The following is a 16,410-nucleotide window of genomic DNA, read 5'->3' on the forward strand; positions in this document are numbered from 1 at the left end:
CTGACCTTCCATCGCCTATGGCGCTTGCTCTTTGCCTACCCAAACGCTTGTCAACCTCCCAAGTCTCTGCGAGCCGGCACCAAGAATAGAGAGTACCTCCATAGCTGTTATGACCAGAATAGAGCACCCCCTGCACAGGCCCGGGTTGTGTAATTCGACAAAGGTCTACAAATGCCCATTGAATCGACATAAATAGCGCGGCAACCTCCCCAGTCACTCACTTCACATCCTGCTCCAGCACACCCCAACGCTCGACAACATACTCAGCGAACCCCCCCCCGACGGCAATGTCTTGTCGAATCTCAATACGGCGTCTAGTATCGTCCAGTCCGGTCACGCAGGCCCTTGACCAGACCGAGGCTTACCGAGAAGAATTGGCCGGACCGCACACCCCGCCAGCAGATGCCATGCCATCGTCGGCAGATGTACAGTACCAACAAGCGGACATGGAATCGTACTATGGCACGACAAGCCTTGCCACGGCGGAGTGCCCGATTATCCCCCCGCAAAGCTGACGTCCTCTGGGCAACCCACCTTCAACGATATGGCCTCGGTATATACGCGGCAGCCCTCGGACGTCAAATCGTCGAGTATGGCTCTCCGGGAACAGATGTTCAGCGGTTGTGGCAATGAGGGCCCCACCGGCCATTCAGCTCAGATGTGCCCTATTTGTTTGCATACTGCATTCATGAAGTAGGTCAACCCAGATACGCTGAAGCGGTGGATGACCACTAATGAGTCCAAGTCCGTGTGTCCTCAGATCGCTATGTAGTCAACGATGATTCGAGGCTCCTAGCTCAGGCGGCTGCGACCCGGTCTTCCTCTATCCAGCTCACAACTGCTATTGCGGATGGTGTGCTGGATGTGGTAGTTATTTGTTCAAGCCAGTAGAGCACAGCACACCGAGCGGCTATTGCGCGGAGAGCACGCATCTCGAAACCGGATACACAAATGGATACCTGACAGCTGCTGCTGACTCTGCCCATGCTGTAGCAGACGAGCCGCTCCACCCGTGGGTCTATGGCTTTGATGGTCAGCCTATCCCGCAACAGGAATCTGTTCTGGATAACGGCGGCGATTGGGGTGTAGCTGGGGAGAGTCTAGGGCCTACTACTGTTCCATCATCGACCTTTCCCGGGCAGATAATCGCCTTAAATGGTTAAGAGGCTTCATCTTTCTTGCCCCACTTTGCCCACGTACGGTTTTACGCCATACTACACCATATAGGCGGTGGTATTGGAATTTGGAATATGACTACAAATAATGGCCAGATTTTCTGAAGAGCGGCGATCTAAAAATCCCTTCCCTTCCATGTCAAAGCGATTCTCTGAATTCACGAGTCGTTTTCAAACTCAACATCCGGCACGAACCGGGAATAGTGTCAACACTCTACGAAACGTCTGTCACGTGCGTTATCTGACGAATTTCACTCCTTTTATAGAGCTTGTTGTTCTTCTTTCCGTTTGTGTTGACTAGACACAAGCCGTTACAATGCACTTCCTATGTCCTTCCATGCGTGCCATACCTCGCGACGACGTGACGTCAGTGTTTACACTAATGCTCCTGTCTTCTATCCCCCGCTCGCAGCCGTGTTCCCATCTTCATCAACTCAGAACCTCTCTAACATGCTTCTAATCAAAGAACGCCCGGCCGCCGTACCGTCCAAGTCCACGCGACGGACAGACTGAAGAGGTTCCACAGCTGGCGTACTGGCTTCGCTAGAGTCCTCGCATTCTGCCATTTCGTCCACGATAATGATGGAACATGTATTGAGAGTGCGACCAGAAGTATCGTGCTCAACTTCTGCTCTGGTAGTTTCCGTGGGACGACGTGTTTGGCGTTTCTTGTTACGGAATGCGGCGGGTGAAGCATGGCGAGCCTCCAACGTAGATTGACGAGACAAAGGTCGGTTGCTGTGGATGACGTGGTGTTGAAATTGCCTTGATGGTGCCTTCGAGACCGGCGCAGGGCGAGACGTCTTTGAGGGGCCGGATGTGAGGGGTGCTCTCCATGTGGGGCGACATGGAAGAAACCCATTCACTCACGACGTCGAGAGAATGCAAAGTCTCTGGGGACATTATGGTTGGCTGGCAACGCCTTGGAAGTGAAAATGCCGTTGTTTAGAAGAACCTTACCCCCATCGCCAGTCGCGTCCACACTTATGGTATCGGTGGAACCGCCGGCACTGCCGAAGTCAAACATTGACCAGCAGCAGTCAGTGTACATTGAATAACTCGTGGAAGCGAGTTCACCACGTCGGGCGTTGTCATCGTCCGGATGACGACTTGCTTGCCCCGGTGGTGCTCTTCCCGCTTCATCCTGCCTCCAGCCTCCGAAATGATCTTCGATGTAGGCTTTCTCCTCGCTGGCCGGGTCTCCCCAAGTTTTCGGTTCAAAGTAATGGTGACCGAAAGTCGAGGACGTGTTAGATAGCCATAGCTTCTCCAGCCCATCGACATTTTGCGGCGCATTGAACCCCTCGAGGCACCTTATCAGCCTCTTCGAAGGCCATGCTCAAGTTGAGAAATCTGCGCTTCGATACGAGTCATCTTAGAACTGTAATAGTATTCTAAGTTGTGCCTCTCTGTTTCTGATAGTCAACCTGCCATCAGCAGAATAAGTTTCTGAGATGCAACCAGGTCTGCTACCGCATACTCTACTGATTGATGAAAGTCGTCGCTAGTTCCTTCCTCACATCTCTTCACTGAGTGAATAACACGATGGCAGGTCGAAATGTACCGCCGCAACACAAAGACAAGTTTGTCCGACTGATAACTTGTTCCTCGCTAGTTCGAGCAACACCCAAAAATCTTGCCGTCAACTCCAACAGCCTCTGTATGTTGTAATTGCTTTCAAACTGTCGAGAAATATCTTTAAGCTGTTGATAAGAGGCTACAGTAATCCGGTGCAGTAGCAGGACTTGGTTGCCCCAGGTGTCTAGCATTAGCCCGCATAGCTCTGAGACGACCTCAAGTCCACGCTCATACATTGCCAGATCTGGGAAAGACGCACGGGACTCTGCCTCAACAATGACCATTTGGACGTCGCTCATGTCATAACGAAAGGCCATTGACCAGACCTTCGTGGGCCCCAGAGAATTTGCCTTCGTAACTACTCAGTCAGCTTGCAGGGTGGCCGTGAACACATTCATACTTGCCGGGCCTGAAACGTCTTGTCCGTTTCGTAATACACTGACAACATCGTTTCGAAGCCGCCGATGGCGCCGACGGGAATGCCCATGCAGACATCGTCTTGACGTCTTCTGATCCTTGGGTCTTGGCTGAGTAAAAACTTCTCAAGGGCCTTGCATGCATCCCCAAAACATCTTAACAGCGTATTCAAGCTTGACGCAACCCTTGGCTGATTCGAGAACGTCCGGAAACGTCGCCAGTTGTCGCTGGAGTGCCTGAACCCATCGTCCTCGATGGTGGTCTAGCGAGAGCAACAGGCTTTCGCAACGAAGCTTTGCGATAACGACCAATCGTCCGTTGGTCTGTTAGTTGCCAATCTGATTGACAAGGATCCTGAGAGCTCACTCTTTTCGATCTGTAGGGTACTTGAGTACGTTGATTTGGCCTTGACCCTCGCTGTCAGGCCAAAATCGTTTCCCTCGGACAGTAAATGCGCGGGCCATCTCCCCAAAAGCGATTCGGTGCTCATTATTTCCCCAGTCGTTGATGGTGTTGGCTCTCCAACCTTGGCACGTAATGTAAGTTTCCAGAAAAGCCTTAACATCATCGTGGAATTCTTGGCATCTGGGCATTCTAGACTTGGGTCGCTCTTTCAGGTGATTGTTTGAAGAAATAGATGTTGAAATTTTGGCACACGCCATCGTGAGTGTTTGTTATTTCGATTCCGACAAGATGATGAGGATGTGAACACGGGTGAGTTGAAAATCCAATGAAGAGTGGAAGAGAAGGAACACGCGCTGTAAAGGGGAGACATCCTGCTTAAAAAGGGGATTTTGGACTTTGTCACCGTGCCCTCCATGCCAACCGGGGGCTTACATGGACCTAGCTTGCACCAGCTTTAAGTTGGAAGTTCTCATACCTTCAGGGGTCATTTACTTGGCACAGATTTGGTTCAAGTTACTCCCGGATGGGTCTGCGGTCACGCGGAACTATCTTCCATCTCCTACCCTCGATTATATGAAAGAAGGTGGAAAACAGGTAAATGTTTATGTGAGCCCTACATACCTTGGTCAGGTCGTGATAAATAATGTATACGGTATTTATGAAGATGCAAGACAAGGAACTGCAGCTTGCGAAGCTTATGCAAGATACAGGGGTGACAATTCGCGTGTTGGAACTAGCCAAGAGTCTGGAGAAGATAGTCGATCAGTTAATAGCCGCCTTGGGTCAGTTTTTGCCCTTCCTGAAGCTCCCTTCCCATGATTACTCAGCCTAGTTGTAGATGCCCGAAATGTCGATCCGAACAAGAAACTGAGCTTGTTTGTCCCCCGACTAGCTGCAGAAGGCTCTTCAATCATGATCTTTGAGCTTGGTGGATCGCTGCAGAAGGTAATCGAACGAGAGGGAAGTCAAGTCCGCCCCTAAAAAGTGGACGAAGGACCAAAGGGTTCAGCAGCCGGTGAACGGCACTGAGTGTAGCCATCAGATGCTGTAGAGCAGAATGATCATGCGTACGGTTGCAGACGTTAAGCATTACATTGTCGTTTTGCTATCAATCGCGTTTCGTCTGGCCCCTCCTGCCTAGCACTCGGCGGGCCTTTCAGCGGCGCCTTCATAGAGGCGAGTTCAGGCAGTGCAGTCACTATAGGGTTGGAGCGGAGAGGGGCACAGGGCATAGACACACAAAGCCTAGCATCAGTCAATAGAGAGCTGTTGTTATGTTAGGTGTGATGAGGTCATACGGAAACGTTGCTGATGGAGGAAGATTGGTGGCCCTCTTCGCCATCATCTTCACCCAAGAAAATGGGTCTCCATTGCCCAGAGAGTGATTCGGCACGTGAGACGATATCGAAGGAGACTCGTGGCAGATTGACGCCCTAGTCGCGTAACAAGCATCAACTCGTCCGATCACGTACATATCCCCTCTGACCCCCACGAGACGGTGCCACACCTCCTCCACCCATGGGTATCAGGAGGCATTCAAAGAAGCCGAGATCTCAGACATGGCGACAACACCGCGCTCTGTACGATCCAAGGCGAATGTCGCTGCATAATCTATTTGCTATGCTCTCTTTTCACACATGCAATAGATCCACCCGTGTCCCAGCATCTCTGGCCTGTGAACGACGAATGCTGCTGAGTTCACCACCATGGTTGATATTTGTCCGCTCTCTTGAAAGCCGTCAAGACGTAGCTAAACAGAGTAAAGGTCAATAACCCAGGACGATCATTCACGGATTGTTGTGGGTCAAATACCATTTACAGAAAGCATGGTGATCGAGATTCCGGATTTCCTTGGTTGCATCGGCCACCAGGCCCAACATTTCTTGCGGCGGAGACTCACGACGAGATGCAAAGCATTTGGCTGGGAGAAATTGTCTAAGGCACCAATGAAAACGTTTGCCGCTCTCTTGTTCATCTTTAGACTGCCCGTAGGGATTGATCGGTAAATCGATCGCTGCACATGTAACGTCGAAGCCCTGATCTCGAAGTAAAGCCTCGATTTCCTGTTGATTAGCTTGACGCTTATCGTACTGACAGAACTTCTCTGCCCAGGCTTTGAGAGCCGAGTTTCATGGAAAAGACTTCTGCTCGTCGCCGCAAGGCATAAGATCAACCATTTCGACGATCAAGCGACCACCCGGGTTGAGATTGTCGTAGGCAATTTTGGGGAAGTTCTGCCAATTTAAGAAGCTCTCGACAAACCGCACGTGAATGATGTCGTAGGGACTTTCTTTGCGCCACACCCTTTCGTCATCTCCTGTGACAAGGGTCAAATTGTCCGGTAATTTGTTCCTGCATGACTGTAAGGATGTGGATTCATTAGGCATCCAAATCGGCTTACATTGGCGGGTGCATGTCGATAATATCGTAACCCACCACTCGACCATGCAAGTGCCTTACGCTCCTTTGCACTCGGTCAACTTTGTGACTCGAAAGATGGGAGGACTAGCGACTGACTCTGCAATTTCAATCGACCAAATTCCAGTCCGCATGCCATAATCAAGGATAGCGCAGCTGTAAGGCAAGGAATTTAGGTCTACCTTTGCTCTGGGCTCATTCTTTAGGGTGTGGTGCAGCAGATCGTACGCGTCTTTCAGATAGGCCTGAACTAGAGTTAGTGCGAATCAGAATCAAGAAAAAGAGGTGGACATACGACGTTGAGGCTTGGGTCGGTATTATCGTCAGATAGGTAATACGACATCCTTTCGGGGGAGAGCTCAGGATATGTCATCTTCGAATGGGCAACCTTGCTGTTTGTGTTTGGGGTTGGGGCAGCTCAGAACCGCCAATCAACTATTGAGATGCGATTACAACCTTTATAGAAGCTTCAACCCATGCCCGGCGCTACCAAAGCCTGGCGGTCATGTGATTCAACACCCTGCTCTGAGCTACCGTCATATCCCTGTTGGTTTGCTCGCATATAGGGCCGCCTGTCACCCTGCCTTCCGTGAGCTCTTTTGGCCTTGATAGTTTCCACACCCGAGGACGTCCCATCGAACGTCGGCTTTGCACTCACTCACTGTGGCCCTGGTCTTGATAGGCATGAACCTTGCGAGCGTTCAAGGATAGCCTATAGTACCCAGTCTTGATTTTGGCCCATCACTGAAACCATTCGACTCACCCACTACACAGAAGGTGAATGGAACCTGCGGTAGTAAGCGGGATTTTGCTGCGATAGTTCCTCGCGGAATCGCGTGCTTGAGAAGATCCTACTGGACTAGCCGCTTGGATCCAGCACTCGTCGAGGCTTGGGAGTTCAGGACGCCTTGGGCATACCGAAACATGTACTGTAGTCCCGCCTCGAAAGCCATCATGTTGTACTGTGCTGTGCGCAAAGACACTGCTATCTTTGAGATGCCTGAGGGCGAAAGCTGGCTGGGAACGCAACTCCTATTTGAGCGGGTGACCATTTCAAGAAGCCCCACTGAACTGCATCAGCCCTGGAGTACGAGGGCGCCCTTCAGGACATGCCTTCTTAGCTTAGCATGCTTACGTGCGCCATAGCCCTCACGAGCTCATCCCAGACCCTTGACGATACTGCTGTGTTGCCAGCAAGAACGAACCATAGCCGCTTGGGATATTCACGTAGGGTCGTTGTAGTGGGTACGAACTGAGTTTCCTGTCCGCAATGCGCAAGGGATGGTGCGAGTGTAGGTGTCGGGCTGTGAAAAGTCTCTCTTGTGATAAGCTCATGGTTCGGATGGGGTCTCCGTCAGCTCTCGCACGGGTGGAAAGACTCGAAAGAACGAGTTCTTCAGCGGTGGGGCCCAGGAGTTGCATGAACCACGTGGGATTGTTCCTGCTCGGATTTGGCCAATCTGGTTTGCAGCAACCTCAGGGGAGCGCTCCGCCACTCAGTGGCGGATGTACTCAATCAGCCACCTGCGGACACTGCTGGGTCGGTGGTCCGTAGAGCCGCGCGCCTCCGGTACCCCGCGGGTCCTTATGGAGCTATGGTGCACGTACTCAGTACGTTGCCAAATTTTCGGCATGAGATCGATAAGATTCTCGAAGTACGCGAAATCACCGCGACGAGGCTTCGTCATGGAGGGGTGTGCGACGTGGGGCGATATCAAACGTTCCATATACCTCAGATGCTTTTCGGAGTGCACTGCGAGGTCCGTTTACCGGACGGCGAGCATGATGGCGCTAATGAATCGCTTTCTTTGCTACCAAGCTGTGTGGCTGTCCAAGCGACCTTGTTGTCGATAGAAGAGTACGATGCCTCCCCTCGCCGAGAAGATACCATATCGACGTAAGCCATCCAACGATAGACCAGATAGACATTCCTCTTGCGGAAACGTTCGTTACTGATTTGTGAGATGGCGCGGTCTACGTGCGCCCTGAGGCTACGTGGTTTCATAGCTGTGTGGCCGGCAGTGATAATGAGATGTCTCATGTTTTACAATGATTCCACGTGAGTCACTCTTTAGCTGTAGAGATTATGCGTGCTCCCTGCAAGTCCTCCTCGGGCGGCCACGCTGGCATATGACTGCACGGCGTCCCCCTGATTCATCGGGGTCCAGTGCTTTGATATCATTTTCGACCTTTACCACCAGCTCGCTAGTTTGTCAAGCCTCCCTAGCGGCTGTGATGACCGCGCGCGTGGCATTGGGCTTGTAATTTCGATTGTGCTCTGCTGCACCGCAATCCTGATGATGTTCGTTTCGCGGGTGGTGTTCTCGATGTCTGTTTTGGTTGCCGCACGTAGGCTCTCGATAGCCTAGTGGGGGTGTCCAAGCTCGGGCAGGTTCTGCATTTTGGCAAGCACGAGAGGGTAGCAAGGGGCATGGCTCTCATGGCTTGCAAGCTGAGGGATTGGCCATTTGCGATGTCGATAGACCTGAATGCTGTCTGGAGGTGTCTGCTAAGTTGGGTGGCGTGCTCTCGGTGATGCGTCGGCCATCACTGCTACTCGGGCCTTGGGGTCTCCATGGTGCCTGTGTCGCGGTGGGCTTTAGGACGGTCGGTCTTGGTAACGGTGGAATGTTACTCCGCTGACTAATCAGGCTACGTACATTGGCATGGTTAACGAGTTCATCCCTTCCCACAGACGTAAGTTTCCATCCTTCCATGCTCTTTCATCCTCCTTGTCGCGAAACCTGGAATGATGTCTCATCAAGACAGGCCAAGCTTTCAACACGTACGCATCCATCGGCAATGCGGAGCGTGTGGGTTTCTGTTTGGCATTGGAGACCATCTGGTTGCACGTGAGGGGCCTTCACTCCTTCCATATGTAATGACTTCGGCTGACATGTATCACTACGCAGTGCGCGCTTCCTCAACGCGCATTATCGCCCTTGATGCAGCAACATTTGCCGCAACAGGAACGCCACAAACCCGTGATCCTTATCTATTTTGTCGGCATCCGCATTGCAAAATCTGCTCGGCGGCTGCAGAAACGGCCACCGTTCACAGGGATTGTTTCAACCTCTACAGCTCGCGAACAGCACTCCCAGATAAACTATACAGATTACTGAAATGTTCACTTGCGAGATATCCGTGGCCTCAAAGCACGCCCCTTCTCCTTTCCCCAGTCGTGAATACCACGCACGGCATTGCTCATTCCCATCTGCGCAAACTTGCAAAACTTCCCCCCGAACTAACCACAATGATTTGGGGATATCTTGGACAACACGCCCTACTGCGTCTGTGTTGCGTGCTCGAGACCATCGACTTCGCACACCGCAAAGGCCTTGACACGCCCCTGTTGGGACCACTTCGCCAAGTTCAGTTCTGGCAACGTGGAAAACTTCCAATCATAGCTACATCAGGCTTGTCCAAACCACTTCAGATGACGATAGATTCAAGGGGCATTAGGTGCATAGAGAGATCTGGGTGCTCTACCGCCCAGCTGCGGTCAACATTCGATTTATACACCACTGTTGACGCTGAGAACGACTTCACTATTAGCTTCCAGGTCAGTATGGTTTGCTTTCCCAGTGATCGCTTCTTTTCTTACGTCCCTTCTCAGTTCGGTGTCGGCCGGCTTGCAACGCCCCCAAGGCCAGCAACGCTCCAACTTACGGACACGCCTAATTTGTCACCGAAGGCGGGCTTTCAATTTCCGTCCCCAAAGCACGGTGATCGACTTGCCACTGTTGATCTGGACCATTGCTCAGGAATCACGTTCTTCTTGTTGAAGAGGGACTTGCTGGCGATCCATGCACATACCCCCACAGCACCAACCGCAGATACTACCTTCGCACAAATTGAATCAACGATTCAGCCATCCTTGTCATGGTTCTACGTGCCAAATCCACCTCGGGATAAGATCTCAGCCCTCGGGGTTCGAATTGGAACAAAAGAAGGCGAACCTCAGTTGAATCAACGGACATATCTTGTAAGCCAAACTCCACAGAGCAAATTGGTTTGACTGACAGTCAGAAGGTCAGAACACCTCATAGAGGGGGTTTTTACATTGGTCCACCACCCACTGGCCCGGGACAACAACATGCCGTCCTCACCACGTCGCGATCGACTCTTCTGTCTGTGGTGGCGCGAAACAAGTCCGTCGTCATCCGTGGGGTGTTGAGAGAAGGCGGACCCTGCTCAGTTGTCGTCCCTCCAGCCCCGGAAAACCCTCCATTTCCAGACGCATGCCATGCACTGGCTAAGCTATCGTGCGTGAAATCCATCTGGATATTCCGCGACGAGGAATCTCGATTCTGTCGGGGCCTTATTGTTGAGTATCATGATGGCACGGAAAAGGTTTTGGGGCAGTGTCGCGTAGGGGTTGATCTAGCCGAGAGATGTGGGGCTGTGGAACAGTTCTCATTCAAGGTTGTTCGGCGGCAAGAGCGCCCAGGTAAGCGAATGGCAATGGTGATGGTGATGGTGAGAAGTTCCCGGTCACAGGGGAATGACGCTTGCGATGATGGGCAATGGACGGTTTGCTCACATGAGGACACGTTGGAGGTTTGGGCGACAGCAACACAAATGGTGATGACTATAACGAAGCTGACTGATAGCAATTCCCCGGATACACGAGTAAACGTACTCTCAGACTAGAAGTAATTGTTGACATTCATGGAAAAATAGACTGTCCCCGAGTTACCGACATATTTGAAGCCCTTAACCATCGTCCCGTCTACCATGCATTGCGCTGGTTTCCATCTGGCTTTGTCAGTGCTGACTTCGGTGCCATCTCTCGTCTTGATTTTCGGTCCCTGGCTGCGCCTTTTGACCGCAACAGCGAATGTGACACTCGCTGGGTTCAACTCTTCCAAGATCACGTCGTCCGACATGCTTTCGTCCGATGTGCTGGCCTCTGACACCTCGAACACGGCGTCAGGCGGCTGCAAATTCTGCTTGATGGTATCGAAGTAGGCCATCAGAGTTGCTTCCGAAGTTCGAAAGTCGAGATAGGATGAAATCTCCCCTATGGCACCGTAGGCTGGGCACGCGGGGACCAGGTAGTCAAGATGAGCGTCGAAAGCCCAGATGCGGACTCTGGGCCCGCAGATGCTGCACGTCCACATTCTTTCCCGTTCGGGGTGTTCCGTATAGTACTCATAACAAGCGGAGTATAGCTGACTCTCCACATCCACGACATCTTGAGGCCCAGCTCTGCCCTTCTTCAGCTCGACCATGACCTGGATAACCAACTCCCGGCCGCTATACCGTTCGATGATAAAGTCGACCCGTCTCCTAGAATGCAGTTCTACTGGAGGCTGCTCTGGGCCGATGACAAACTCCTTTTCGGAGAAAATCTCCTTCGAAAAGAGATGATTCCACAACCGTTTAGTTGCGAACTCATCGAGCCTCAACGAATCATCGATTAGTTTTTTGATCGCAGGGTCATTTGATATAGCCATGGTGAATATGGCGCTTGCTGGCGGGGTGGGGGGGTCGGGGTTGGGGTTCGTTGCAAGAATGAGAGAGTATGTGTGTGCGTTCTATGGACGAAATCCAATTGCGTACCAACGTGAACCTGCAATTTATACTATTGGCAGAGCTTCGTTGCCGCCGGATCATGCCCATGACACAGTCATCACCCCAACGATTTCGCCCAGGGTTCGGACTATGCGCCGACGGATGGACAGGGGCTCCGAAGCTGGCGTTGCGGGGGCTAATCCCCCGGAAGGAGCAGTTGGATGGGCACGGCCATGCACACCGGGGAACAGGTGCGGCTGCAGCAGGCAGTCACTAGTGCACACGTCGCCGCCTGGCCCCCACTCGACTGGCGACATGCTGGAGAACAGCGCCACACCGGGCGCCAAAAGTCGTGCAGGGGAAGATCCATATTAAGTGTACCATGCAGTTCGCAGTACATCCAAGGGTGGTGCAGCGCGGCAACCCGTCGAACGCTAGAAAGTCCCCAGTACTTCGCTCGAGGCGAACGCCTCCACAGCCGCCCGCCTGCGGCATACGAAGCGTGTCAGTCTGTCTGCCTTGCTCTGATTCGTGAAGCTGGCCGTTCCTCAATAGGCATTGCCAGCTTTGCGTGATCTCTCGAGTCCGCTTCACGTAGTTCTCAGCAGACCGCACGAATACAATCGCATGCGATCTTGATCGACCATTCGCAGCTCATCGTACCGTTCAGCAGCTCCCGTTTCAGGTCGTGCTTTGGCAGACTGCCGACAACCCCCATTGTGATGCTCCGCGATTGTTTGCCGTGATGAATGCTCTGAACCTGGCTCTAAGGGTGGTGGGTTTTGCCGTAGCGGGAATCACAAGACCTTGTCCATCTTATTGCATTTACACTGTGTCCATGGAATAGACCCATGTTGTCCACAAACAGCGATGGCAAGTGTAGTCTCTACAGTATGCAACATAGGTCAAAAAGGAAACCTCAGTAAAGAAGCGATTCTGGCCTTACTGTGGAGGTCATCGATGAATGTACTTGATCAGTATGTGTCCTGTCAGCAAACGGGACCATATATGTCTGTGCACAGATCAATTTCTACCCGCAAGGACGGAAGCCAAAATCGATATCTACTGTACTTATTGTATCTCCGGTGATTGTGCATCGTCTTCAAACCTCTAGGCCGTACAATTCTCCTCTTTCTTCAGTACAATAGCTTCTTGGTGACGGCTCTCCATACAGTCTTGCCACCAAGGCACGACAGCCGCTTCAATCGGCGTGCAAGCTGTGGTAACTTACAGCCCGTGGTGAGACCCCGGCCCCGCTGCCCGCTTCTACCACTCCCCTGGCCACGAAACTATCTTCCGCGCGAACTTTTGTCTCGTTGGCTGAACGTAAACCCCGGCAGGGTCCAGTGAGGTCCCTGGTCTTCGCAGCAGGGTGCTACATGTCTCACCAATCGGCCTGGGTCAGCGAAGCTACGCGAGAGCTTTCTCCAGTGCGTGTACGCCCTGGCCACACGGCAGAATATCGGCGGTAGGAATCGTTCAGATTACCCAATATTGTACCACGCGCTGGAGCTCGGCAAGGGGTTGCCAAGAACAGACGTGGCAGAGTATCGAAGCAGGGAATCCGAGGAAGCCCAGAAGATTAGATACGGGGGGTCGGTGAACCAGCTATGGTTCACCGACCTGGCAAATCTCATCAATAAGGTCGTTGGTCAAACACACTCCACCAGCGAGTTCCCTAGTGCCACTGCTGCGTCGCTGACCGGCCCCGCCCGCACAAGGCAGGGGTTGCGTGATATGGCCTGGAGACACCTGAGATGTCCCGGAAAACAATCACCAGCTAACGGCGCTATCACCAAGCAGCCGTGAGTGATGCTGGAAAGCACACTGTGTCAAGGTTGAGGTCAGCCAAGCCCACCATTGCCAGCCCAGCCAGACGTCTCCGCTCTACAATTTTCCCGCTCTCTTCTTGAGGCAGCCAACTTCCATAAAACGCCTTGTTCCCTTGTGATCGCCGACGCATCTCCTCCACTGGATCGAGTTCGTTCGTGCTCGCCCAACTTCGAAATGTCGACCTACGCGGCCAAGGGCCAATGGGACTATCCGCCTCAGGTTGAGCTCTGCTGGTTGTACGCTGCGGCCAATGACGATGTTCATGCTGAAGCACTCCTCGCGTGTCAGGGTTTTGGCTGCACTGTAGCCACAGAGGGCATACCAATACTCTGGGAAATCGATGTATCCATTGCAAACTCGGATGCTCTGAAGACAAGTTTCGCAGTCATGTCGTCGACTCCTGACGGATGTCGTTTTCTCAACTTTGCGGCCGCTTTAATCGCATTTGTCAAAAACGAAGACGGCGCGAAAGCGCTTGCGCTCTTGATGGCAGCATCGGTATCGGATCCTGAGCAGAGAGTGCCAAGCTCGGCAGACCTGACGATGATTCTCGAAGCCCTTGTCAAGTATCTGCCTCTGAAAAGGAACAAAGACCTTGCGTCACAATACTCAGCAGCCGCACGGCACCACTCCGATCCCGAAGCCGTGGACCTGGCTTCTTGGATTAAGGGTTGGGTCGTGCGAAACCATAACAACACTCACGACACATCTGCGTTTCGTCGTCGAATTAAGGCATTTCTGGATTGGTGCCAGAGACCTGAGGGAAAATCGCTGAACGACTCGGACTGCAAGGGAGGCAGTGGTGTATCCTGATAATCAGCTTCAGCCTCCAGTCATCACTAGCGATGCTCTTTTATCGTACGGGATCCCACATTCTTGCCGTACCAAATATCAGCGCTTTTGAGTGGAGGTGCTCTGAAAATCAAGCTGAAGGCTGGCGCTCGGTGGTCCGGCTCATCTTGGTGCTCGCGGTGGGTCAAGCCTGTACTCAAGCTGAGGTTGTGCGCGCTCAAAGACATGATTGTGTCTCCTGCGACGGGATAGGTTGTAGTCAAGACGCGCTCAGTTGGAAGAGTGCTTGACGTACGCCGTAGCCTCACCAAATCAAATTCAATCGATGTATTGCCAGTTGCGTCCAACCCCTTCCCGTACTATACACCAAGTTTTGATAGGTATGTACACACTGAGTACATACATGACAAAGTGACTCTCTTGGCTCTTGGTTAATGGTTCAGTCCACTAAAGTAAGTGCAGGGGCGCACTGCTGGCTGAAAGCTGATGCTGGTCATGTGTGACAGAAGCAAACAGCTCCACGGCCGTCTTGTCGGCGGATGTGGGCCCCGCTCGGTGAAAGCTAACGGTCGCTCTCGGGGAAGCTCGCTCAAAGTCTGCTGGCTTCGCTGATATGGACCCCAAAACACCGTTGGAGACTTCGACTCTTCTTGCCTCTTCTTCTTTCTCTTGTCCCTTTTGCTCAATTTCCTGAAGCTGCCTTCTGCTTTTGGTCCTGCCTTGAATGCCGAAATCAAATTCCACGAGACTGATGTGAGTCTTGTGTGCTCGCCTGTGACGCGTGTTTCAGGATGCGTTGCGCTGTCAGGCTGGCTGTACAAGATGGTCAGCTTTACCATTTGGCCTTCTCTCCGAGTACGGCTAGTGCGAATCGTACCACCGGTTAAGTTCCTGAAGCCCGGCGGTGGTGCATTTATCCCACAGGGCAAAAGCTGGATTCGTATCTTCTAGGACAAGCACCACGTCCCCATCAGGATCGAGCGTGTGCGAGCGCTCCATAGGGTCGCGTTGCTCAAAGATGCTGTCGGTAGGCGCGGCGCGTAGAAGCGCAGTCATGGCAGATGCTGGTTCCCCAGTTCGGTGATGGAATCAAGCGAGGGTTGAACAGCCAGACAGGTGTTGTTCTTAGTTTTCGTTGATGGCGCTGGACTGCCATATAACTCGTCACGGCAAACGTGACGGGCAGGCCAGGCGTTGTTCACTATGCGTATTTCTCACGCAAGCTTCCCCTTTCGCAATAATGTGCCGTACGCGCGCTCAGATGCAAGTTCCTCTAGCCAAGTTGCGCTGGAGTCTGTGCCGGCATCCGTATGGTCCTCGGCCAATCGCACACTCTCACTATGCACTGCGTGACATTCCGCTCGAAGAGCTGGCAGTGCCGGGGGCATCGGCTACGTATCTCGAGCTACGGTGCACAAACAGTAGTTCTCCAGCCTGCCATATCTTGAGACCCCCTTACCCCTCTGATGCTGACCAATCTGCCAATGCGTTTGTCAATCCAGCAAAGCAAATCAAGACATGCGTTTGGCGGATCTACTTCGCCTGGGCGCCTTGAGGGGCGAAAGATCGATGCTATCCTAAAGCCAATGATCACCAACTTATTCATACGGCCCTTGGCCTCACGCCCAATGGGTACACTGATCATTGCTTCCCTGACTGTTCATTTCGCTATCGTCCGGGCTCTCCAGCAACCCCTCCAATCAGATTAGCATGAAGAGGCTCATCCTCAAGCCGTTGATTGGGCAGTGTTTCTTGTTGGCTTCGGAATATCAAGTTTCCGACAGCCGCGTCACCGACCAAAGATGCCACAGCCCGCAAATCCCCATCCGCTAACTGACCGACCACTTACCATCCGCCATGACCGGATTATCAGAACAGATCAAGCGCAATCCCATTGGAAATGGGCTTGATGATGTTCGCAGTACTTTCGAGTCCGTATGTACCAGGGAAAAGACGCCATATTCTACAGATTCAGTAGATCAACTCGGCCAGGAAGGTACGAGCCCTGGCTCTCGCTGCTTAACCCCTCTAAATCATTCACAGATCTACGGAACCTGACCCTCCCTCTCCTGGTTGCCTTGCAAAGCCACATCCTTTCAATATCTCTACCATCGACATCGGGCTGCGGCAGTTTACAAAATGATCTCACATTCTGGAACTATAGCCGCTGGAGTTTGCATAGGGTTAGCCATTATATAATTATCGCTATCTCCTAATACGTTAGGCATGAAGAATACAAATAGACTTAATCCAAATACAAACATAAATATAGTTA

The 16,410-nt window shown here is 52.3% G+C and overlaps 7 protein-coding genes across 7 annotated transcripts; 2 read left to right on the forward strand and 5 right to left on the reverse strand.

Moving 5' to 3' along the window:
* Positions 1-544: 544 nt before the first annotated feature.
* CABS01_16668 (uncharacterized protein) lies at positions 545-1,163 on the forward strand (the record flags this gene model as incomplete). Its single annotated transcript, XM_060549998.1, has 2 exons — positions 545-693; positions 797-1,163. The coding sequence occupies 2 exons, from the start codon at positions 545-547 to the stop codon at positions 1,161-1,163; spliced, it is 516 nt and encodes a 171-aa protein (XP_060404504.1).
* Positions 1,164-1,609: 446 nt separating this feature from the next.
* Positions 1,610-1,990, reverse strand: CABS01_16669 (uncharacterized protein; the record flags this gene model as incomplete). The annotated part of the gene is made up of 1 exon (XM_060549999.1): positions 1,610-1,990. A coding segment is annotated over one exon (381 nt), but the record flags the coding sequence as incomplete, so codon positions are not given.
* A 3,283-nt stretch (positions 1,991-5,273) lies between these two features.
* CABS01_16670 (uncharacterized protein) lies at positions 5,274-6,366 on the reverse strand (the record flags this gene model as incomplete). The annotated part of the gene is made up of 4 exons (XM_060550000.1): positions 5,274-5,325; positions 5,718-5,927; positions 6,036-6,238; positions 6,289-6,366. 4 exons carry the CDS (start codon positions 6,364-6,366, stop codon positions 5,274-5,276), a joined length of 543 nt encoding a protein of 180 aa, XP_060404506.1.
* Positions 6,367-8,216: 1,850 nt separating this feature from the next.
* CABS01_16671 (uncharacterized protein) lies at positions 8,217-8,435 on the reverse strand (the record flags this gene model as incomplete). The annotated part of the gene is made up of 1 exon (XM_060550001.1): positions 8,217-8,435. One exon carries the CDS (start codon positions 8,433-8,435, stop codon positions 8,217-8,219), a length of 219 nt encoding a protein of 72 aa, XP_060404507.1.
* A 2,207-nt stretch (positions 8,436-10,642) lies between these two features.
* CABS01_16672 (uncharacterized protein) lies at positions 10,643-11,452 on the reverse strand (the record flags this gene model as incomplete). Its single annotated transcript, XM_060550002.1, has 1 exon — positions 10,643-11,452. One exon carries the CDS (start codon positions 11,450-11,452, stop codon positions 10,643-10,645), a length of 810 nt encoding a protein of 269 aa, XP_060404508.1.
* Positions 11,453-13,517: 2,065 nt separating this feature from the next.
* On the forward strand, positions 13,518-14,156 carry CABS01_16673 (uncharacterized protein; the record flags this gene model as incomplete). The annotated part of the gene is made up of 1 exon (XM_060550003.1): positions 13,518-14,156. One exon carries the CDS (start codon positions 13,518-13,520, stop codon positions 14,154-14,156), a length of 639 nt encoding a protein of 212 aa, XP_060404509.1.
* Positions 14,157-14,582: 426 nt separating this feature from the next.
* CABS01_16674 (uncharacterized protein) lies at positions 14,583-15,191 on the reverse strand (the record flags this gene model as incomplete). The annotated part of the gene is made up of 2 exons (XM_060550004.1): positions 14,583-14,907; positions 15,013-15,191. 2 exons carry the CDS (start codon positions 15,189-15,191, stop codon positions 14,583-14,585), a joined length of 504 nt encoding a protein of 167 aa, XP_060404510.1.
* Between the last annotated feature and the right edge of the window lie 1,219 nt (positions 15,192-16,410).

Source organism: Colletotrichum abscissum (genome assembly GCF_030869225.1).
Source record: "Colletotrichum abscissum strain IMI 504890 chromosome Unknown Scaffold_126.1, whole genome shotgun sequence".
Classification (NCBI taxonomy): domain Eukaryota; kingdom Fungi; phylum Ascomycota; class Sordariomycetes; order Glomerellales; family Glomerellaceae; genus Colletotrichum; species Colletotrichum abscissum.